Genomic DNA, 25,489 nt, shown 5'->3' on the forward strand with positions numbered 1-25,489 from the left:
TTTCCTTACTCCATATTACCCTCCTATTGCTTTATATACCCTACCTACAACCCTGCTATTGCTTCACTTAATCCCTCATTATAACCTCTCCTATTGTCCCCTCTGCTCCATTTGATTACGGTAAACTTTCACTATAAAACTCTTGCAATTACTCTACATAGCTGCTTTCTGTAACTCTTCCTAATGCTCCATATAACCTTCCCTATAACACTTCCTATTACTCCATTTTTTATTGCTCAATATGACCTGTTTTAACATCCTTATAATGTTCTGTTGAACCCAATTTATAATCCCTCCTTTTGTTCTATATAAACCTTACTAGAACTTGTCCTATTGCCCCATATAACCCTCCCTTTAACTCCTCCAATTGCTCCATATAACACATTCCTATAACCGTTGTTATTTCCTCTATACATTCCTACCTACAACCCCTCATACTGCTACATATAACCATCCATATAAACCTTACTATTATTCCATATAACCCCTCCATTTAACTCCTCTATTGCTGCATAAAACTTCCCCCTAGATCTCCCACTACTGCTTTACATAACTGTCATAGCACACAGGTACACTTCTCTCACTTGCTGTCAAGTGGATCCAGAATAGGCTGCAAAACGTTATCCGCGTCCTGTGCCACGCTGCTGCAATTACTGGCCGGTACATTTCCTGTCCCCTTCACTTGACTTAGGATTTCCCCCATCTGTTTCACACACTCCTCAATGTGTGGCTGGAAACTGGAAGAATGGGTTTCCCATTACACACTGAGCACAAAGGTAATGTATAAATAATGGATATCTGTGAATAATTAGTTTACAGTACTAGCAAATCAAATGTCACTGAATTACTGAGATTAACAAGCTTAGAAATGTAATATTACATATTAATGTCTCATATTCCAAGAGTTTTCAGAAGTGACTTAGAATTTAGTGTGTGTTGAGAACAAATGCACCACCTACCTGGTAGCAAACACTCTGCTCAGCTCATCAAGGACATTGTTGAGTTTCACCTGAAGTCCCTTAAGAATGTCACTAGTTTCTGGATCCAACTGAAACAATAGAATTAAAGGGACAGTCAAGTCCAAAATAAACTTTCATAATTTAAATAGGACATGTAATTTTAAACAAAGTTGCAATTTACTTTTATCACCAATTTTGCTTTGTTCTCTTGGTATTCTTAGTTGAAAGCTAAACTTAGGTAGGCTCATATGCTAATCTCTTAAACCTTGAGGGGTCTAATCTGAATGCATTTTGACAGTTTTTCACCACTAGAGGGCGTTAGTTCATGTGTGTCATATAGATAACATTGAGCTCACGCACTTGAAGTTACCTAGGAGTCAGCACTGATTGGCTGAAATGCAAGTCTGTCAAAAGAACTGAAATAAGGGGGCAGTTTGCAGAGGCATAGATATAAGGCAATCACATAGGTAAAAAGTATATTATTTTAACTGTGTTGGTTATGCAAAACTGGGGAATAGGTAATAAAGGGATTATCTATCTTTTTAAACAACAAAGACTTTATTAAAGGAACATAAAATACAAAAAAAATGCTCGAAAGAATGATATATTAAAAGCAAAGATTAGTCTGAAAATAATACGCAGTCTTTTTTTAAAAAAAATCATTAGTTGTGTCAATACAGAAACAATAAGTGTAAAGTGTTAGTGTCCATTAAACAATGTGTGCCGCCATGTTGTATACTAGGTTTCCATCTCTGCTGAAGCCAATCAGGGACAGTTATAAATGGGTCACTAGAAATGTACAACCAATGACTGTGTGCAACATAGTAGTGTTAAAGGGATGTAATGATCAAAATTAAAATGTGCATGTGTAGAAGCATTTTTGCAACATGTTTCTAGTAAAATGTATTACTGTTTTTAGAGGCATACGTACATATGCTATGAGAGCCCTTGTACCAGTATTGAAACACCATTCCTGCTCAGAGAGATGGCAGTGGCGTGTATTATGTCTGTGAAGACTTAATTTGTTTCATACAAGCCACTGCTGACTCTTTAACAAGGTGTGGTGTTTGAATACTGGAGTACAGGGCACCCACAGCATATGTGCATATATCATTGAAAAACAGCAATGACTTTTACTAGAAGCATTTTTTTATTGAAATGCACCAATGGACTTTTTCAGCTTTGATCTTTTTATCCCTTTAAATCTGGAGTCTGCACTTCCACTTCTATCAGGAATTGAAAATTTTAGACTTGTATGTGGCGGAAAAAATTGTTTCGGATCGATTCAGATGTTTTCGAATTTCGTTTTCGGATCGAATCGAATTCGGATACATTTGAATGTATTCATTTTGGATTAATTCGGATTCAAATAAATTTGGATGAATTCGGTTCGGATTCGATTAGTAAATTCTGAAGTTCGGTATGTGTTAGGTGGGATGTGCTGTGTATTACACTAGTATTATGTACTGTACATTAGGTGTAACCCATAGCAGAGCGATATAACCTAATATACTGTACAATACTAGTGTAATTGTGATAAGTCCATGGCCATCCGAATGTAACAAATAAATCCAAACTAATTCAGATTTATTCAAATCGATCCGAAACTCCGAATTTGACAAATTCGTACGAATTTTGATTCAGAACGAAACGAAACACACATGTCTAAAATTCACCCATTCAACCAAAAATGCACAAAACAAAAAATAAAAGTATATTGTATTTTTATTACATAAAAACGTAATTTATGCTTACCTGATAAATTTATTTCTCTTGTAGTGTATCCAGTCCACGGATCATCCATTACTTGTGGGATATTCTCCTTCCCAACAGGAAGTTGCAAGAGGATCACCCACAGCAGAGCTGCTATATAGCTCCTCCCCTAACTGTCATATCCAGTCATTCGACTGAAAACAAACAGAGAGGGGAGAAACCATAGGGTGCAGTGGTGACTGTAGTTTAATTAAAATTTAGACCTGCCTTAAAAGGACAGGGCGGGCCGTGGACTGGATACACTACAAGAGAAATAAATTTATCAGGTAAGCATAAATTATGTTTTCTCTTGTTAAGTGTATCCAGTCCACGGATCATCCATTACTTGTGGGATACCAATACCAAAGCTAAAGTACACGGATGATGGGAGGGACAAGGCAGGATTAAGCGGAAGATACCACTGCCTGAAGAACCTTTCTCCCAAACAGCCTCCGAAGAAGCAAAAGTATAAAACACCACACTCCTCTTACGACCTCCATTTTGGTTGAGGCTTGCAAGAGAATGACTGGATATGACAGTTAGGGGAGGAGCTATATAGCAGCTCTGCTGTGGGTGATCCTCTTGCAACTTCCTGTTGGGAAGGAGAATATCCCACAAGTAATGGATGATCCGTGGACTGGATACACTTAACAAGAGAAATTAACATTTTATATTACAGTCTCTAAAGTGTTCCATGTCCCTTTAAAAGATGGCGTCTACACCAGGAGATATATTCAGCAAACTTGAGGAAAAGGGACATTAAACTAAACATCAAATCCCTCATATACTATTTAATTAAGGGAAATATAATAATATTGCAATATATGCTTATTATTGTTTTGCCTGCTAATGGTGACATTAACCTGACTTTGCTACATTCTACAAAGTGATAGGTTAGCGCAGAGCACAATCTCATTTACACCTAGCCCTAATTGGCCACATAAAAGGAGACCAAATGTTCTTGATTTGCAAACCCTTGGAAACAGTGCTAACAAAATGACAGTGGTTTTAAAACGTTTCTTTCTCTTGTATGAACATCTTATGCATTGCTGCACTTAATTGCTGATATATGTTATGCAAAAAAATTACTTTAATGTTCCTTTAAATTAGATTAAATACTTTATATTTTCAATTTGACTAACCATACATTGTAAAAATGAAAAGAGCCTGACCTGCTTTAATGGGCACATGGGGCGCGATCCGATATAGATCGCAGTTTGCGGCGCAAGCGAGGGAACCCGCGTCGCCCGCAGTTTCAGCTCGCAACTCGAGCTATCCCATATATGGCACCGTCAGATCCTAACGTGCCGTAAGTCTGACAAACCAGCGATGTCCAGAAATCTGCGCAAGTACAAATTTCTGGCGTCGCCAGTGACTTGCGGCACGTTAGAAACTGCCGGCGCCTACAAAACCTGACTAAAGTCTAAATCACCCGCACTGTCTAACACGCCTCCCTAACATAGCCCGACACGCCTAACCCTCTATCCGCTATCCCCCCTCACTAGCCTAACAATAAAATATGTATTAACCCCTTAACCGCCGCTACCAAATAAAGTTATTAACCCCTAAACCGGCGCCAGCTATATTAAATCTATAACCCCCTAAAGTGAGCCCCTAACACCGCCACCATCTACCTTACCTACCCCCTAAAGTGAGCCCCTACCCCGCCGCTTCTATTTTAAAATTATTAACCCCTAATCTAATCCCCCTACCCCGCCGCCATCTATATTAAATTATTCAACCCCTAAAATACTAAACTATCCCTACCACTAAACCTAAGTCTAACCCTACAAATAGCCCTGAAAAGGGCTTTTTGCGTGGCATTGCCCCAAAGTAACAGCTCTTTTGCCAGCCCTTAAAAGGGCTTTTTGCGGGGCATGCCCCAAAGTAACAGCTCTTTTGCCAGCCCTTAAAAGGGCTTTTGGCGGGGCTTTGTCACAAAGTAAACTGCTCTTTTGCCTACAATCTACATCCCCCTACACCGCGGCCACCTATAATAAATGTATTAACCCCTAATCTAATCCCCCTACACCGCCGCCAGCTATATTAACTATATTAACCCTAATTATATTAGGGTTAATATAGTTAATATAGTTATTATATTATATATATTAACTATATTAACCCTAATTATATTAGGGTTCATATAGTTAATATCGTTATTATATTATATATATATTAAGTATAATAACCCTATCTAACTCTAACATCCTAACTAAACTCTTATTAAAATAAATCTAATATTAATATTATTAATTAAAATATTCCTATTTAAATCTAAATACTTACCTATAAAATAAACCCTAAGATAGCTACAATATAATTAATAATTACATTATAGCTATGTTAGGGTTTATATTTATTTTACAGGTAAATTGTTAATTATTTTAACTAGGTATAATAGCTATTAAATAGTTATTAACTATTGAATAGCTACCTAGTTAAAATAATTACCCAATTACCTGTAAAATAAATCCTAAGCTAAGTTACAAATACACCTACACTATCAATAAATTAAATAAACTACAAATATCTATCTAAAAATACAATTAAATAAACTAAACTAAATTACAAAAACAAACAAACACTAAATTACAAAAAATAAAAAAAAGATTACAAGATTTTTAAGCTAATTACACCTATTCTAAGCCCCCTAATAAAATAATAAAGCCCCCCAAAATAAAAAAATTCCCTACCCTATTCTAAATTAAAACAAGTTCAAAGCTCTTTTACCTTACCAGCCCTTAAAAGGGCCTTTTGTGGGGGCATGCCCCAAAGAAAACTGCTCTTTTGCCTGCAAAAAACCCCACAATACCACCCCCCAACATTACAACCCACCACCCACATACCCCTAATCTAACCCAAACCCCCCTTAAATAAACCTAACACTACCCCCCTGAAGATCTCCCTACCTTGTATTCCCCCAGCCGGGCCGAACCGATCCAGGCGATGTGTTCCAGCAAGCGGCAGTGAAGTCTTCATCCATCCGGGCGATGTCTTGAAGCAAGCGGCAGAGAGTCTTCTTCCATCGGCGACGTCTTCAAGCAAATCAGCATCTTCAATCTTCTTACTTCGCTCCTCCGCCGCGGAGCATCCTTCCGGCACGACGACTTCCCGACAAATGAGGTTCCTTTAAATGACGTCATCCAAGATGGCGTCCGCCGAATTCCGATTGGCTGATAGGATTCTATCAGCCAATCGGAATTAAGGTAGAAAAATCTGATTGGCTGATTGAATCAGCCAATCAGATTCAAGTTCAATCCGATTGGCTGAACCAATCAGCCAATCGGATTGAACTTGAATCTGATTGGCTGATTCAATCAGCCAATCAGATTTTTCTACCTTAATTCCGATTGGCTTATAGAATCCTATCAGCCAATCGGAATTCGGCGGACGCCATCTTGGATGACGTCATTTAAAGGAACCTCATTCGTCGGGAAGTCGTCGTGCCGGAATGATGCTCCGCGGCGGAGGAGCGAAGTAAGAAGATTGAAGATGCCGATTTGCTTGAAGACGTCGCCGATGGAAGAAGACTCTCTGCCGCTTGCTTCAAGACATCACCCGGATGGATGAAGACTTCACTGCCGCTTGCTGGAACACATCGCCTGGATCAGTTCGGCCCGGCTGGGTGAATACAAGGTAGGGAGATCTTCAGGGGGGTAGTGTTAGGTTTATTTAAGGGGGGTTTGGGTTAGATTAGGGGTATGTGGGTGGTGGGTTGTAATGTTGGGGGGTGGTATTGTGGGTTTTTTTGCAGGCAAAAGAGCAGTTTTCTTTGGGGCATGCCCCCACAAAAGGCATTTTAAGGGCTGGTAAGGTAAAAGAGCTTTGAACTTGTTTTAATTTAGAATAGGGTAGGGAATTTTTTTTATTTTGGGGGGCTTTATTATTTTATTAGGGGGCTTAGAATAGGTGTAATTAGCTTAAAAATCTTGTAATTTTTTTTTATTTTTTGTAATTTAGTGTTTTTTTTTTTTTTGTAATTTAGTTTAGTTTATTTAATTGTATTTTTAGATAGATATTTGTAGTTTATTTAATTTATTGATAGTGTAGGTGTATTTGTAACTTAGGTTAGGATTTATTTTACAGGTAATTGGGGAATTATTTTAACTAGGTAGCTATTAAATAGTTAATAACTATTTAATAGCTATTATACCTAGTTAAAATAATTAACAATTTACCTGTAAAATAAATATAAACCCTAACATAGCTATAATGTATTTATTAATTATATTGTAGCTATCTTAGGGTTTATTTTATAGGTAAGTATTTAGATTTAAATAGGAATATTTTAGTTTATAATATGAATTAGATTTATTTAATAAGAATTTAGTTAGGGGTGTTAGGGTTAGATAGAGTTAATATAGTTTATATAAATACTATAGTAACTATATTAACTATATTAACCCTAATATAATTAGGGTTAATATAGTTAATATATATAATGTAATAACTATATTAACTATAATATACTTAGGGTTAATATAGATAATATAGCTGGCGGCGGGGTAGGTAGATTAAATTAGGGGTTAATAATTTTAATATAGATGGCGGCGGTGTAAGGGGTTCACATTAGGGGATAGATCAGTTAGATGGTGGCGGTTTTAGGGGCTCACAGTAGGGGGTTAGTTTATGTAGATGGCGACGGTTTAGGGGTTAAATACTTTATTATGGATTGCGGCGGGGGATCGCGGTTGACAGGGAGATAGACATTGCGCATGCGTTAGGTGTTAGGTTTATTTTAGCAGATCGCGGTTGACAGGGAGATAGACATTGCGCATGCGTTAGGTGTTAGGTTTATTTTAGCAGCCAGTTTAGGGAGTTACGGGGCTCCAATAGTCAGCGTAAGGCTTCTTACGGCTGCTTTTTGTGGCGAGGTGAAAATGGAGTAAGATTTCTCCATTTTCGCCACGTAAGTCCTTACGCTGTATATTGGATACCAAACTGCGCGGGTTTGGTATACCTGCCTATGGCCCAAAAAACTACGGGCGACGGCAGAAATATACGCGCGTAACTTCTAGGTTACGCCGTATATAGGATACCAAACCCGTGCAAATATTGGCGTCGCCGACTTTTGCGGGCGACGATTTTTATCGGATCAACCCCATGGAAGTTAAAATATCATGGGCCAGATTACAAGTTGAGCGCAAAATATCGCTTCTGCAAAAGCAATATTTGCGCTCAATTTAGTAATACCAGCATATGCAAATGTGCTGTGGTTTTACAAGTGAGGTGCAATGCAAATGCGATATACACATATTAACACATATATATATATATGTATTTAAGCATACATATAGCATATACATGTATATTTGTTAAGAGCACATAGTCCCCATAGACCGCAATGTGAAGGCACTTTTCAGTGCTATTTTGTTTCAAACAACCCAAACCCGCCACTTTTAACCCCCTTAAAAACTGCCTCCTGTAGTTATTAATGGGAAAAAAAAAAAAAAGATGCTACTTTTCGTTTTTTAATACTGCACACTACAATAAATTATGGGGGAAATTGGAGGATATTTTTTAAATTAACCAGAGGTCTTACATTGGAGGCTAGAATGGTCTTGTTGCTGCTGGCCACCCCATTTAACCCCTTCAATGGAATAAGACAGCTGATGTACAGGGTACATTGACTATCATTAAGGGGTAATAGTAGGTTGTTGTTTTTTTTTGTTTTTGTTTTTTTTTTTGTCTCATATGGGATCTTTCAGCTGGGTATCAGCAAGATTTCCTGCACAATTTCTATATTCTGAACTTTAATCTTTGATAATGCTGTCTATGGTTGTGTAAACAGTAAGGAAACAGCATCCATAAAAACAGAATTTATGCTTACCTGATAAATTACTCTCTCTTACGGTGTATCCAGTCCACGGATTCATCCTTACTTGTGGGATATTCTCAATCCCTACAGGAAGTGGCAAAGAGAGCACACAGCAGAGCTGTCCATATAGCTCCCCTCAGGCTCCGCCCCCCCAGTCATTCGACCGACGGTTAGGAGAAAAAGGAGAAACCATAGGGTGCAGTGGTGACTGTAGTTTTACAAAAATAAATTTGAACCTGACTTAATTGCCTGGGCGGGCCGTGGACTGGATACACCGTAAGAGAAAAGTAATTTATCAGGTAAGCATAAATTCTGTTTTCTCTTAAATGGTGTATCCAGTCCACGGATTCATCCTTACTTGTGGGATACCAATACCAAAGCATTAGGAAACGGATGAAGGGAGGGAACAATTCAGGTAATCATAAACGGAAGGCACCACTGCTTGCAAAACCTTTCTCCCAAAAATAGCCTCCGAAGAAGCAAAAGTATCGAATTTGTAAAATTGGGCAAATCTGTTCAACAGAAGCCTCATTCTTGAAAGCCCATGTGGAAGCCACAGCTCTAGTGGAATGAGCTGTAATTCGTTCAGGAGGCTGCTGTCCAGCAGTCTCAAAAGCCAATCGGATGATGCTTTTCAGCCAGAAGGAAAGAGAGGTAGCAGTCGCTTTCTGACCTCTCCTCTTACCAGAATAGACAACAAACAAAGATGATGTTTGTCTGAAATCTTTAGTTGCCTTTAAATGGAATTTTAAAGCACGATCCACATAAAGATTGTGTAACAGACGTTCCTTCTTAGAAACTGGATTAGGGCACAGAGAAAGAACAATAATTTCCTGGTTAATATTCTTATTAGAAACCACTTTTGGAAGGAAACCAGGTTTGGTACGCAAAACAACCTTATCTGCATGTAACACCAGATAGGGTGAATTACACTGCAAAGCAGACAATTCAGAAACTCTTTGAGCAGAAGAAATAGCTACCAAAAACAAAACTTTCCAAGATAATAACTTAATATCTATGGAATGCAAAGGTTCAAACGGAACCCCTTGAAGAACTGAAATAACTAAATTTAGACTCCATGGAGGAGCCACAGGCTTGTAGACAGGCTTGATTCTAACTAGGGACTGTGCAAACGCCTGAACGTCTGGTACAGCTGCCCGGCGCTTGTGTAACAGGATAGACAGAGCAGATATCTGTCCCTTTAATGAACTAGCTGACAAAATCCTTCTTGGAGAAAAGACAATATCCTTGGAATCCTAATCTTACTCCACGAGTAACCCTTGGATTCACACCAACAAAGATATTTCCGCCATATCTTATGGTAAATTTTCCTGGTGACAGGCTTTCTGGCCTGGATCAGAGTATCTATAACTGATTCAGAGAACCCACGCTTAGCTAGAATTAAGCGTTCAATCTCCAAGCAGTCAGTTGCAGAGAAACTAAATTTGGATGCTTGAATGGACCTTGAATTAGAAGATCCTGCCTCGAAGGCAGTTTCCATGATGGAGCCGATGACATGTCCACTAGGTCTGCATACCAAGTCCTGCGTAGTCACGCAGGCGCTATCAGAATTACCGAAGCCTTCTCCTGTTTGATTCTGGCTACTAGCCGAGGGAGAAGAGGAAACGGTGGAAAAGCATAAGCTAGACTGAATGACCAAGGCGCTACTAAAGCATCTATCCATGCCGCCTTGGGATCCCTGGATCTGGATCCGTAAAGGGGAAGTTTGGTGTTCTGACGGGATGCCATCAGATCCAATTCTGGAATGCCCCATAGCTGGGTCAGCTGAGCAAAAACCTCCGGGTGGAGTTCCTACTCCCCCGGATGGAAAGTCTGACGACTCAGAAAATCCGCCTCCCAGTTGTCTACTCCTGGGATGTGAATTGCAGATAGATGGCAGGAGTGATCCTCCGCCCATTTGATGATCTTGGTTACTTCCTTCATCGCTAGGGAACTCTTTGTTCCTCCCTGATGATTGATGTACGCTACAGTCGTGATGTTGTCCGACTGAAATCTGATGAATTTGGCCTCTGCTAGTTGAGGCCATGCCTGGAGCATATTGAATATCGCTCTCAGTTCCAAAATGTTTATCGGAAGAAGAGATTCTTCCCGAGACCATAGACCCAGCCTAACAGCCTGGCATCGGTCGTGACAATGATCCACTCCGGTCTGCGGAAACTCATTCCCTGAGACAGATGATCCTGAGACAACCACCAGAGAAGAGAGTCTCTGGTTTTCTGGTCCATTTGTATTTGAGGGGACAAATCTGCATAATCCCCATTCCACTGTTTGAGCATGCACAGCTGCAGTGGTCTTAGATGAATTCGGGCAAAAGGGACTACGTCCATTGCCGCAACCATTAAACCGATTACCTCCATGCACTGAGCCACAGAAGGCCGAGGAATGGAATGAATAACTCAGCAAGGATTCAAAAGTTTTGACTTCCTGACCTCTGTCAGAAAGATTTTCATTTCTACCGAGTCTATTAGTGTTCCCAGGAAGGGAACCCTTGTGAGCGGGGACAGAGAACTTTTTTCGACGTTCACCTTCCACCCGTGAGACCTTAGAAAGGCCAGAACAATGTCCGTATGAGCCTTGGCTCTGTGGAAAGACGACGCCTGAATTAAGATGTCGTCTAGGTAAGGAGCTACTGCGATGCCCCGCGGTCTTAGAACCGCTAGAAGGGACCCTAGCACCTTTGTGAAAATTCTGGGAGCGGTGGCCAACCCGAAAGGAAGGGCCACAAACTGGTAATGCGTGTCCAGAAAGGCGAACCTTAGGAACTGATGATGATCTTTGTGGATAGGAATATGTAGGTACGCATCCTTTAGATCCACGGTAGTCATATATTGACCTTCCTGGATCATCGGCAAGATTGTCCGAATGGTTTCCATTTTGAAAGATGGAACTCTGAGGAATTTGTTTAGAATTTTTAGATCCAGGATTGGCCTGAAAGTTCCCTCCTTTTTGGGAACTACAAACAGGTTTGAGTAAAATCCCAGTCCTTGTTCTGCAATTGGATCTGGGTGAATCACTCCCATCTTTAGAAGATCTTCTACACAGCGTAAGAACGCCTGTTTCTTTGTCTGGTCTGAAGACAAACAAGAAATGTGGAACCTTCCCCTTGGAGGAGAGTCCTTGAATTCTAGAAGATACCCCTGAGCCACAATTTCTAATGCCCAGGGATCTGGAACATCTCTTGTCCAAGCCTGAGCAAAGAGAGAAAGTCTGCCCCCTACTAGATCCGGTCCCGGATCGGGGGCTACCCTTATTCCAGCCCTGCAAGGGTTTCCAGGTTGCTTTGGGCTGTGAAGCGTTACCCTCTTGCTTTGCGGCAGCAGAGGTTGAAGCAGGTCCGCTCCTGAAGTTGCGAAAGGAGAGAAAATTAGCCTTGTTTTTGGCCTTAAACGGTCTATCCTGCAGGAGGGCATGGCCCTTCCCCCCAGTGATATCCGCGATAATTTCTTTCAACTCGGGACCAAAAAGGGTCTTTCCCTTGAAAGGAATATTTAGTCATTTTGTTTTGGACGACACGTCAGCCGACCATGATTTGAGCCAAAGCGCTCTCCGTGCCATAATGGCAAAACCAGAATCTTTCGCCGCTAACTTAGCTAATTGTAAAGCGGCATCTGTGATAAAAGAATTCGCCAGCTTTAGAGCCTGAATTCTATCCATGACTTTGTCATATGAAGTCTCCCTCAGGAGCGACTCCTCCAGCGCCTCAACCCAAAAAGCCGCTGCAGTAGTTACAGAAATAATGCAGGCAATTGGCTGAAGAAGAAAACCTTGCTGAACAAACATTTTCTTCAGCAAACCTTCCAATTTTTTATCCATAGGATCTAAAGATAGGAGGGGGAACAAAAGGTACACCTGGTCTCTCCCACTCCCTAGTCACAATATCCGCCACCCTCTTCGGGATCGGAAACGCATCAGTGTATAAAGGGACCTCTAAAATCCTGTCCATTTTACACAATTTTTCTGGGACCACACCATGGGGTCACAATCATCCAGCGTAGCTAAAACCTCCTTAAGCAGGATGCGGAGGTGTTCCAGCTTAAATTTAAATGCTAAGGAATCTGAATCTGCCCGCTGAGAAACTTTTCCTGTTCAGAAATTTCTCCCTCGGGTAGACCATCCATCACTGCCACTTCAGAGTGTTGTGAGGGCACAACAGATAAATCATCCAAAGCTTCTGATTGCTCATCCTCTGTTCTTAAAACTGAGCTATCACGCATCTTTGGAAAAACTGGCAGTTTGGATAGAAATGCTGCAAGGGAATTATCCATGACTGCTGCTAATTGTTGTAATGTAATAGGGCACAATGCGCTAGAGGTACTAGGCAACGCTTGCGCGGGCGTAACTGGTGTCGACACATGGGGAGAGGAAGGAGGACTATCCTCATTATCTTCCGTCAAAGAATCATCTTGGGCTACATTTTTAAGTGTCACTGCATGGTCATTAAAATGTTTAGATACCTTAGCACACTTTAAACACAAATACAATGGGGGTACCGCCATGGCTTTTAAACACATAGAACAAGGTCTATCTGAAGGCTCAGACATGTTAGACAGACTTAGATAGCACTCAAATACAGAAAAATACTTTTTGAAAAAACGTTACTGTGCCTTTAAATAATAAAAAGCACACACTTTTTTACCAAATCTCAAAAAAAATCCGATCTTTATGAAATTTACACCATATGATCCTAATGCTTTGAAATGATTGCACACCAAGTTTCAAGCCAATTAACTCCTTATTGCCCAAACCGGAGCAAATTGAAGCTGGCCACCAGTTTAACACACTACCTTCCTTGGGGATTAGTTTTGGAACGAAAATAAGCCTCCCTGTAGTCCTCCTGCAATCTCTGGACTCTACATGTGAAGCTGCATGAAGCTGTCTTGCAAAAGAACTGCGCAACTGAGGCGCGAAAATTAGGCCCCCTCCATCTTCACTCCGGAGTTGTGGGGCCTTCCTAAGCCAAATTAGGTGTCTAAAATTATGCAAGGCGTATAAAACCCCTAAAAAGTGTTCCAAACATAATAAACACTTGTGCAAATGTCAGATTATAGTAAAAAATAATCGATTTTCCCCATAACAGTGTCCACCAGTGATTTAAGACCTTTTAACTAAGCCATCCTTCTTTACTGAGTCTCAGAATATGGCTTACCTTCCCACCTGGGGATTTCTGTCAGTCTTCTAGCATTACCAAGTCTTGTTAGAAAAAAAGTGACTGAGCATACCTGATGCAGTTAAGCCTGCAAACTGTTCCCCCCAACTGAAGTTCTCCGGTACTCAACAGTCTTGTGTGAGAACAGCAATGGATTTTAGTTACAACATGCTAAAATCTTTTTCCTCTCAGCAGAAATCTTCATCACTTTCTGCCTCAGAGTAAATAGTACAAACCGGCACTATTTTAAAATAACAAACTCTTGATTGAAGAAATAAAAACTACAAATCTAACACCACATACTCTTTACCCTCCCGTGGAGATGCTACTTGTTAGAGCGGCAAAGAGAATGACCGGGGGGGCGGAGCCTGAGAGGAGCTATATGGACAGCTCTGCTGTGTGCTCTCTTTGCCACTTCCTGTAGGGATTGAGAATATCCCACAAGTAAGGATGAATCAGTGGATTGGATACACCATTTAAGAGAAACTTTATTATATCATGATGTATATTTAATAAATATGTATTTATATTGTACTACCTAGCCATTTTTGTTTTTATTTACCAGAAATTACCCTGTGATTTAGTTTTATGAAATTAAAAAAAATCTTACGCATGCTGATGGTGAATACTAAACAATTAGGCTACAAGACTCACAAAACAAAGGGTAACCTACATTTCCCTTGTAGACTAATTTCCTACATTTTAACAGTGACAGTGCAATAATAACCACAAATTCCAAGGATGTGCAATGAGTCATTCACTAAAACCATCCTGTATTAGTTTTACAGCCGTGGCTCACTCATCAATGAGTACAAATCATGATGCCATCTTATGCAACAACCATATACGCTGTATATGAAATGAAGTTACTCACTCCATACCAAGAGTTGGGTCTCCAGAGACTCTGCCTGGATCATTGTGTGGGGAAGCAGTCCTGGTACTGAACTTGCAAACATATACCGCTTTCAGCTATGGTTATGGCATTCAGGCGAAACGCGTAAGCTTCACCAGCGAGAGATTTTGATGGACTTCACTACCATGTTTACTTATTTTATTTTTGTGAATAAAGCTTAAGTTTTATGAAGATGCCGCTGCTCTGTTGAGTGCAATAATAAATCATACAGAATAATATAGCAATTGGCTGATCCACTCTTAGTGAATTTAGGCCAATGAAGAGTGAAAGAAAGTGGCCTTACCTCTTTCCCACCCATGGCTTCAAACATTTTTTCAAGCTGTACCCGAAGTTGTTGGATGTTGTTCATCAGAATGCAGGGCTAAAGAGAGAATATGTATATGTTGTTTAGTGTTTACCACCCCTCAGACTGTGAGTAAACTATAAATACTGCCATATTACTATTTCAGAAAACATAGACTCACAAAAAGTCTTCTTGAAAAAGAAAAAGCAGAAAAGTCCCTTATGGGAGCCCCATGCATTCAGAACAAATGCATAACTGTATATTTCTTGCCTTTTCTGCATAAAAAATAATTTAAAGGGACATGAAACCCATATTTAGACAGAGCATGTTATTTTAAATTACTTTCCAATTTAATTCTATTATCTAATTAGTTTTGCTCTCTTGGTATTGATCATTTGTTGAAAAAGATACCCAGATTGGCTCAGGAACTGCTGCTTGGTGGCACATATAAAGCCTCATGTTATTGGCTCACCAATGCATTCAGCTAGCTCCGAGTAGTGTGTTGCACTTCAACAAAGGATACCAAGAGAAGGAAGCAAATCAGATAATAGAAGTACGATGGAAAGTTACTTAAAATTGTATTCTGTCTGAATCATGATACAAATTTTTGTATTAGGATAAATAAACTAACTTAAATATGGAATTTCTGCTTAATCTTTTTACATTTTTCTATACAAATATCATCTAAAGAAGAGGAAAAATAAAGCAGTTGAATGTTTAAGGTAGATGTAGTTTTAACTAGGCTATCATACCACTCCCAACATTTTCTTTTTAAACCTAGGACTGGGCAGCATGTGGGCCAAGTCAGTGCAGTCAGAGTGTGTTGTTGGGCAGCCGAGGTCAGTTAGTAGGAGTAATTTGTTGGTTTAGGAGCAGGGGTGGGGCAGGGGCGTGGCTGCGCTGCTCGGAGGCAGAGCCTGGGCTTTTCGATACTTGTTTAGCAGGTGAAGTAGTGGGAAGGACATCAGGACAGAGCTACCATAACGTGATAATCTTGAGACAGATAGGAACTCTGCTACAATCTATAGGGAATTTTGAAATACTCTCTTCTACAGTATATTTTATCATGGTAATCAGGATATTCTTCCAAGGCTCTTTTATGAATGGGCTTGGTCAGAACAGATTTAAATAATTTCTAATTTTATTAAACAAAGTTAAAGTATTTAGCAGGAGTGCATGACATGACACCATGAATGGTGAAGGAAAAAATTAAGACCTTCCATGAAACTACTTACAGTTATGAAACTTTTCATTAATATATCTGCTGTATTTAGATTATTTATTAAAGGGACATGATACTTAAACATTTTCTCTGTTCTATATTAAATAGAATTTTTTAAATGTATTACAGATTTTTTTTTTTTAATAACAATGTTCCTGTGCTGAATAAACCAACATTTTATTTGGTAGCTGCCTTTGCAGCAGTAGAGTTCTAAGATTCAATTGTACACAGTCATGCATTTCCTGTTAGGATCTGTAAATATCACTGAGATAAGGGGGCAGTCTGCAGAGGCTTAGATAGGTAATCACAGAGGTAAAAAGTGTATTAATATAACCGTGTTGGTTATGCAAAACTGGGGAATGGGTAATAAAGAAATTAATTTTAAACAATACAAATTTTGGAGTAGACTGTCCCTTTAACTTTTTTTCATGCAAGCATGTTTCACTGCTGCTCTTTGATATCGTTGATAGAAAATTTGTGAGTGCCAAGCCCCTTTAATATGATGCCACACCCCTTTAATATTATGAGACAACTATTAATTAGATTTACAATGTGATACAAAGAAAAGGCTTTATTAAAAAGACATGAGAAATGTAATCACAAAATGGCATGCAGGGGCAAGGCTGGATGTGACATAAATAATTATATGACGTTTAGACATATTACCACTTTCTCTTCTTTTTTCTCTTTGGAGCAGTGGGAGGCAAAATCCTTAGAGATGATTTCTGCATATTGAAGTAGGACATTACTGATGGTCTAGAAAGAGAAAAAACAATCATTTAAATAAACTCTCTGTCAACATCTTGTTTATAATCTATGTATATTTTATTTAAGCAATGCAAAAGTTTCCCTTTACGTGGTATACAAACAAGGTGAGGTGAAGTAAAGTTCATATAAGAAGGCACAAATGAAGCACTTTAGACGGAGCGATATAAAAAGTTCATACCTTTATTTCATTGTGTAAGAAAACCACACAGCATTCACAAGCTTAGTGATTACCAGGAGACACAGGTGCTAAAGGGAGGGTGACGTCATCTGGCGCGTTTCACACCTTACTGGCGCTTTGTCACATCTTTGACAAAGCGCCAGTAAGGCGTGAAACTCGTCAGATGACATCTGCGGTTTATTTCAGTGCACTCACCTTTAGCTCTTTATATTTTATTTATATGCATCTGACAATAGCTGTTTTAGACTGGATTTATATAATTAATAATGAATGAGATATTCTCATTTTAAATACTTTACTCAACAAAGTACAAAATAAAAATTAAAAAAGACTTGACTTAAAAAAAAAAAGCACAACATTTTTTTTTCAAATTATGATTCAAATGTTTGTCAATTGGGGAACCAGTTTAAGTTGAGAGCTAAAAGGGTTATTAAAATGTACATTTTCATGGTTAAAGTGAATGTAAAGTTTGCGGAATGAGTGTCAGGTTTTTAAAAATCCTTTTTAAAACAGGGGCACTTTCATTCATCAAACTTTACATTTCACTGGTTTTGTTTAAATACTTAACGTTTCTTCTTGAAAGCCGCTCCAGCGCTTCTCCAGCCCGTCACAAGCCTCTTCATACATCAGCAATGACGATTCCGGCATCCTCCAATCACGGCTTACCCCCAGGGGAATCATTACATAAAGCAACGCCGTGATTGGAGGAAGGCCAGGATCGTCATTTCTGATTTAGGAAGAGGCTTGCGACAGGCTGGAGAAGCACTGGAGCAGCTTTCACAAAGAAAAGGTAAGTATTTTAACAAAACCAGTGAAATGTAAAGTTTGATGAATGAAAGTGCCCCTGTTTTTAATCAGATTTTTAAAAACCGGGCACTCATTCTGCAAACTTTATATTCACTTTAAGACAGAACATGAATTTTAATAGACATTTAAATGTACTTCTATTATCAAATTTACTTCATTCTCTTGGTATCCTGTGTTAAACAGCATACCTAGGTAGGCTCAGGAGCAGCGATGCACTACTGCAGCTAGCTGGTGATTGGCGGTTCCCCACATATGCCTCTTGTTATTGACTCACCAGATGTGTTTAGCTAGGTACTAATAAATATATCTATCTCTCTCTCTCTCTCTCTCTCTCTGTATATATATATATATATAATTTATATATATATATATATATATATATATATATATCAATTTGCTCTTCTGAAACTGGGACATTCATGATTCAGATAAAGCAGACGATAAAAACAATTTTAATTTACTTCTAATATCAAATTTACTTTATTCTGTTGCTATCCTTTATTCAAACTTAGTTTATTTATATGTGATGTGAGCATACTGAGATAGGCTTAGTATACACACACATGCAGCCTTGATGTACCTTGGCAAATCTTCGCATATAATGTCCAACAATCTGCGGGTCCGGACACTCCAACTTCTTAATGATCTCAAAGCTCTGATTAAGCTGGGAGAAAACGTCCACAACAGAGCAGGAGAATAGGGCATGTTCTGAGGTCTGCTGGAACTGCATGGGACAATAGGTGGACAGTTAAAAATAATGTTGTACATGGGGACTTATGAGATACTAGTGCCTGGGGACACACAGAGATCCTAAAATCAACACATTTATTATAGAGCATTTGGATCTCCTGTTTTACAAATCTGGACCCAGGAACGTAACTAGACCTCACTGGGTCCCAAGGCAAATGCTGTGGAGGTGCAGAAGTTAAGCCGGCAGCAACATAAGAGCAAAATGAGCTGCTTTTCTGTCACCATGAGTCATCCTTCCCCATTTGATTAGTTTGAGCCAGAGAATATAGAATTGGGTAGTCTTCCTCTATAAATATGGCAGCGGGTTCTTCTGTACACTGTGGTGGCCATCTTGGAATCCATGCCACCATATTATAAAAGCAAATCATTACACTTTCCTTAAACTGTAGTCCATTTTGTGTAGGGAGGCACACAGAGGGTCCAGACATAATGTAAGTGGAGGAGTGGTCTCAACATGCCCCTCTGTAGCAAAGGCCCTACTGTTTGCAGGGCCAAAATTGTGGGCCAAGTTGCAATTGAGCCCTATGAAACCCCTGTAGTTACGTCTCTGTGGACACAGCTGACAAGATTTGAGCCGTCACTATTTGTCAGCTTATGATTCCATTGAACACAATCATAACTGAAAGTAATTTTAGATGTGAGTAAAATATCCAGCCCAAGGACCTAGAAACCCCTACGAACAGTCAGTTCCTGCTCTACAATTTCCCCTCCCAACTACCTAAAGGAAAATTTGTGTTACTGCAGTAGACAAGACATATACATATAATATACTGCCCATTCACAGCAATATAGAGCTCATATCAAATCCAAAACATCAACTTTAGGATACCACAAACTAATCACAAGGATCACAGAGTCAAAAGCCTTACCCCATCTTTTTTATCCCTCTCCAGGGCACCATGCAAGAAATCCCGGGAAACCTCTTCATTCTCATCCAACCACTGGATAACAAAGGGCTCAAACCAGCTGTGGGAGAAAGTCACCATTTGTTGTAAAAAGCCATGAATAATATTTGCTACTCAGTGAGGGACATGTTAACCTACCAAAAGAATTACCGTATATTTTAGAACTATCCAATTATTTAGTATTGCCAGGAAACTGTATTATAGTACATTTAGCTGAATGTGTGTTCAATCTACATTATAGAGACATTTTGACAGTTCTTTTCTTGTTGCATTTAAAAAAAGCAATAATACCATTTATATTTTTTTTTTATTAATTGTTAAGTAAACAAACATACCTTTTTGAGATTTGTCCATAGCCACCCATACAGCTGCCTCATAAGCTAGCTAGCTATTTCTAGGTATATTATATTCCTTCACTGGTAGGTTCATTGTTAACAACTTTTATGTTTATTGCAGAAATATTTTAACATTGTTTTTTTTTATGAGCATAACAGATTTTTTTGTGTACAATGCACCTTTAACTTCTGGATTTTAAGACTACTGTGTGGACCTGATGATGTAAAGCACTCCACACAAGTGAGATGATCTAAAATGATCCTCCAGCACTGCGAGATCTCTAGCGAAATTCTTAAAACACAGATTTTGCTATATTTATCCAAGGGGTGTTCCCTGTATTTCTGTATGTGAAGGACAGACAAGCCCAGTGCAATATAGCAGGACATGACAGTTCTGCTGCATTTGAAATTTGCACTTTCTATTTTGTTTTTTATTTTGTATACATCAGTGTATTTTACAAAATCTGATTATGCTTTTACAGTTTCTGTGTAACTTTAACAAATTAGGCTCATATTTTGTATATTTATGTGTATATTGTACAAGTTACATTGTACTTTGTAAAAGTAAAACTGAAAAACTGACAGCTTCAATTAGCTTCATTACTTTCTATGGGCCTTATAGGCAAAGATTCTCTAGTTTGGAGAGATATTATAGTGCAGACTTCACATGGGCTAAATTCACTGAATTCTACAAAAAAAAGAGTGGAACTTGGAAGTTCCAGAGAGATGAGAGATGCCTTCCATAGAAAACTAATGAAGCTTTTGCCTATAGTTTATATATATACTTTATTACTTTGCTGTCCGTTAAATAAGTGCATTGCGCATTTTGAGCAAACTTCACCTGCATACTTCTGGTGAGATAATTCAGTGAGATCAGCTTGCTTAAAATGCTTACAGCATTTCACAACACTTGTGAGAGAGCAGCTTCAGAGATACCCTGGGAACTCCCCAGTTGAGCCCAGGGAACTCAACTGTCCCTCCCACTTTCTGAAGCTGTGTTTTATTTTACAATAGAGAAAATACAAAAGAACAGTGAAAGATGTAAAAGATACAACAAAATATACAAAAGAAATTATCCTAATTTGTTAAAGTAAAACATAAACTTTCACAACATAATCAAAAATTGTAAAATAATTGCTGGATCTAAATCTGAATTGAAATGTATTAAAATATAAAATAGAAAGTGCAAAGCTTAAATGTAATAATTCTGAAATTGAAGTGTAAAGTAATATAAAATACACACAGTGTAAGTGTAACAAAACTCCCATATCATGCAGTGCTATATTGCACTGGGCTTGTGTCTCCTTCAAATACAGAAATTTAAAGAAGTACTGCAGTTCTGGAGAGTTCAGCCCTTTTTCTTAGAACATTCAGTGAGTTATGCCCCTGTGAAGTCTTCACTACAATTTCATTCTTTGATCATCAGGCCCTATAATTGATGCACCTGAACATAAATAGGAATATCACAAATTTATTTAAGTTTTTAAAATACTTTTCATTGGATTATGGAGATTTGTTCATGTCAGCCAATAAACATTAATGCTGTAGTATTCTTTGCCCATGCACCTGCATTCCTTGTTTCTTTGTGCTAATGATGGCTCTGAGCCGTCACAGAGTTTCCCACTCTGGTGCTAATGACGGCTCAGAGCCGTCACTAGCACTCTCCCACCTTGAGGGAGTTCTAGGGGCTCCCACCTGCTCCTACCCCGGCGATCGGGCCTGCATAGTGACAGGCATCGTATGGGCTTCACATTATGCGCGGTGATGTCACGCGCAATAACGTGATGAGGTAACTGCGCAACTTTATTTATACTTAACAATGTTGCTTGGAAGCCTGTATCTCAGGTACAGACTCCCAAGACCCACGATTGGAAAGGTAATCGCCTAACCTTTCCAACAGTGTTAGTATTGGGGATCTGGAAAAAAAAAGTTAAAAAAAATTGTTCAAAAAAATAAATAAAAAAACTTAAAAAATCTTAGCACCCAGGTGGGAAAGTGCTTAGCACTCAAAGGGTTAAGCATACAAATGTATTTTAAAAAGTTTTATTATCACAAGCTTTAATATGAATGAAAGACAATCTGAGGCTTCTCATAGGACTTAAAAATGGTATTCTAAGAATCAAGTAGAATCACTCTTTGATACCGCTTGACTGGCAAAGATTTGGTTACAAAATGATTAGTCTTTTGCCTACACACACTCATGCTCAATCTGCCCAAGTATATGATTAAATACTTTAGTCCACTTACGCAGGGTATTCTGGGACCTTGCTTTTAAAAGACGGGAGCTCTGTCACATATTCATTGTACAGCCACTTGACCTTAAAATGTAAGTTCATGTAATCTGCGCTCTTACACAGTCGATGCTTGTCATGCTCTAGAATGATGGATAGAGAAACATGTCATTATGTGGGAGAAACACAGGAACCTAAAATACCTTCTTAAATTATTTCACTTTCAGACATTTTCTTCCACCTACACTAACAAGGTGACAGAGAACATGATACAGATATTTATGCACATTCAAAGGGACATTGAACCCAACATTTTGCTTTCATGAATCAGACATAGAATACAATTTTAAACAACATTCCAATTTACTTCTATTATCTAATTTGCTTCATACTTTAGATATCCTTTGTTAAAGAAAAAGCAATGCACATGGTTGAGCCAATCACATGAGGTATCTATGTGCAGCTACTTAGCCTATCTAGATATGCTTTTCAGGAAAGAATATTAAGAGAATGAAGCAAATTAGATAATAGAAGTAAATTAGAAATGTGTTTAAAATTGTATTCTCTATCTGAATCACCAAAGAAAAAAAAGACACTGGAGGATCATATCATAAAGTATGATTAATAAAACACATAAATATAGCAAGCAAGTAGAACACCACAACATTGTCCAATTAAATTAGAATATTGCATCTAAGGGTGACTTAGAGCTAACTACAGAACCACCTGTGAATGGTACAGAGTCCAGGTTATAGTCCAGTGAAGTTAAATTTAACAATAGAGGTGGCTCTATACAAATAATAAATTTACTTTTGAAGTTCACACAAAACTCTAGGATGTATCATTAGCACCGCTATTTTAGAAAAGATAAATAATTATTATGTGACAGCGACAACAAGACAAACCCCAAATATCTACTATTTTCAACCTAAATAGGAGAAACAGATGACTAGATACAAAGAATTAGGAAAGAATGAGAGAAGAAACAGTAGTATAAAGGATTAGAAACTGAAGAAATAAAGGAATGGGTTGAGGCAATAACCCAGCCCTAACAAATGAGCCTAAATCGCTCAAGAAACAAAAAGCACCACACCAACAAGTCAGTCAACCAGCAAGCCCTCTTTTTCATCCCTTCACCCCAGCACCAGGTTAACGATGCGTCAACCCCCCACCCTTGCCGTCCAACCAGGTATCCCACAGATCCTACGCAAGACCATAAGGTTCTCTTCCCTCAGAGAGATTTCTTGTATTTGTCCAAGACCTATTGCCAGTCAGGCACTTTCTCATGCAGCCACCTCCTAGCTACGGCCAGTTTTGCCGCTAACAAAATATATATTTATAGATGTGTCAGTTTCTGGTGAAACTGCTAGTTGCCACACTTTGGGCCTGGTTCTAAAAAAAACTCACCGTCATGGAGAGAAATCCTCAGCTTATTTTACTAAGTATTATCTTGTAAAGTAAGAGTCTCTCTTTAACTTAAAGCATATAAGTGAACTTCCCTTAATGAGATACAAAGTTCTTAAAGTGCCATAAAACGTGTTGAGATCTGTGCATATCATTAAAGGGCTAATTAAGTAAAAAAAAGTTTGCATTAAAAATTGTTTCAAAATTGCTGGCAAGTATTTTGAAATAATTTTCAAAAATAAGCAAAATTAGTTACATAGCCATGCTGTCTGGAGGAGTCTGATCCACCCCCCTATCAGTGTTTAGTATCAGAAACACAGGCATTGTATTTCAACTGAGTTCACAGCAGCTTATCTGCTTCTAGGAATGCTCCAGCAGATAATAACTGTTAAAGTCTTGCATTCTACCAAATCGAAGGTGGATATAGATGCAGCCATAAAAGGAATTGTGTGGGGGAGTTAGAGCTGTAAAATTCGGAAACTTAAAAGAAAGGGTTAATAGCGAGGCATTGCAGTATAAATTTGTAGGTAAAGTAATCAAAGTACATATTCTATTTTGGCTCTATCCCAACTTGTTTTATGTCCCTTTAAGGTAAAAAATGTCATTAAAACAATCACTAAGTGGCCTCATAATACCGACTAGCCATCTTATAAAATCTCACCAGACCAGGGAGCTTTATAGAATTGAACCCTTTGTCTTGATAATCGACAGCCCATCCAACTATTACTATTCAGCTGCTGATTTGGTTAATTCTGAGAGCGAGCGCTGAAAAAGCGCTTTGAGTCCCATTGGGAGAAAGGCGCCATATAAATACTAGTTATAATTATTAATATTATCCCGTTCTCAAACATAATGTATTAGCAAGACTTTTATGTAGTGTTGCAATAAATTATGTCAGTCAAGTTTGAAAACTTTCTAAATAAACTAATGCCTTGTTTTCTGCAAGTGCTTTTCAACAGCCAAACTTACCCCTTCACAGACTAATTTGAACTAGTTACTGGAGTTGATAAGGCTTACCACAGTCATTTTATAGCAAAACGTGCCTTGTTTTATAGTGTGATATTAATTTTGCTGGGGACAGTTAGGAACAGATATATGGCAGGATTATGTTTGTCTGCAGTGTGCACTTTCAATTTTCTGAGTTGAGAAAACCCTCAAGAAGGCAAAATAAACGATGAAGTTATACTGCAGTATACATGTTTTAAAACACATCCGGCTAGATTATGAGTCTTGCGTTATGAGTAAAAAAGCAGCGTTAAGCCTCATAAAGCTGCTTTTTTACTACCGCTGCTATTACGAGTCTTGTAGGTACAGCTGTCCCGCACACTTTTTTGCCTTACCGCAAATCAACTTACGCAATTTGTGTATAGTCTTTTTTCAATGGGACTTCCATAGCGCCGGTATTCCAAGCTTTTTTTTTTAGGCCATTCCAATCAGCCAATAGAATGCAATCTCAATCCTATTGGCTGATTGGATCAGCCAATAGTATTAAAGTTCAATCCTATTGGCTGATTGCATCAGCCAATAGGATTTTTTTAACCTTAATTCCGATTGGCTGATAGAATTCTATCAGCCAATCGGAATCTAAGGGACGCCATCTTGGATGACGTCACTTAAAGAAACATTAATTCGGGAAGAAGACTTTGTTGGAAGAGGATGCTCCCCGTCGGATGTCTTGAAGATGAAGCCGCTCCGCGCCGGATGGATGAAGATAGAAGATGCCGTCTGGATGAAGACTTCTGCCCGTCTGGAGGACAACTTCTCTCGGCTTGGATGAATACTTCTCCCGGCTTCGTTGAGGACTTCTTGCCGCTTCGATGAGGACTTCTCCCGGCTTCGTTGAGGATGGATGTCAGATCTTCAAAACTGTAAGTGGATCTTCAGGGGTTAGTGTTAGTTTTTATTTTAAGGGTTTATTGGGTGGGTTTTATTTTTAGGTTAGGGCTTTGGGCTTCAATAGAGCTAAATGTCCTTTTAAGGGCAATGCCCATCAA

At 38.8% G+C, this 25,489-nt stretch overlaps 1 protein-coding gene across 1 annotated transcript in view; it reads right to left on the reverse strand.

Annotated features, from left to right (window-relative positions):
• Positions 1 to 25,489, reverse strand: part of UNC13A (unc-13 homolog A) — a 144,035-nt gene that overhangs the window by 38,480 nt on the left and 80,066 nt on the right. The window contains exons 26-32 of the mRNA XM_053700106.1: positions 22,108 to 22,234; positions 19,490 to 19,586; positions 18,451 to 18,594; positions 16,784 to 16,873; positions 14,896 to 14,973; positions 960 to 1,048; positions 585 to 737 (exon numbers count right to left, since the gene is read on the reverse strand). Of these exons, the coding sequence (XP_053556081.1) occupies positions 585 to 737; positions 960 to 1,048; positions 14,896 to 14,973; positions 16,784 to 16,873; positions 18,451 to 18,594; positions 19,490 to 19,586; positions 22,108 to 22,234 (778 nt within the window). The remainder of the gene's footprint in view (positions 1 to 584; positions 738 to 959; positions 1,049 to 14,895; positions 14,974 to 16,783; positions 16,874 to 18,450; positions 18,595 to 19,489; positions 19,587 to 22,107; positions 22,235 to 25,489) is intronic.

The sequence above is a fragment of the Bombina bombina genome, chromosome 2, assembly GCF_027579735.1.
Source record: "Bombina bombina isolate aBomBom1 chromosome 2, aBomBom1.pri, whole genome shotgun sequence".
NCBI classification, from domain to species: Eukaryota; Metazoa; Chordata; class Amphibia; order Anura; family Bombinatoridae; genus Bombina; species Bombina bombina.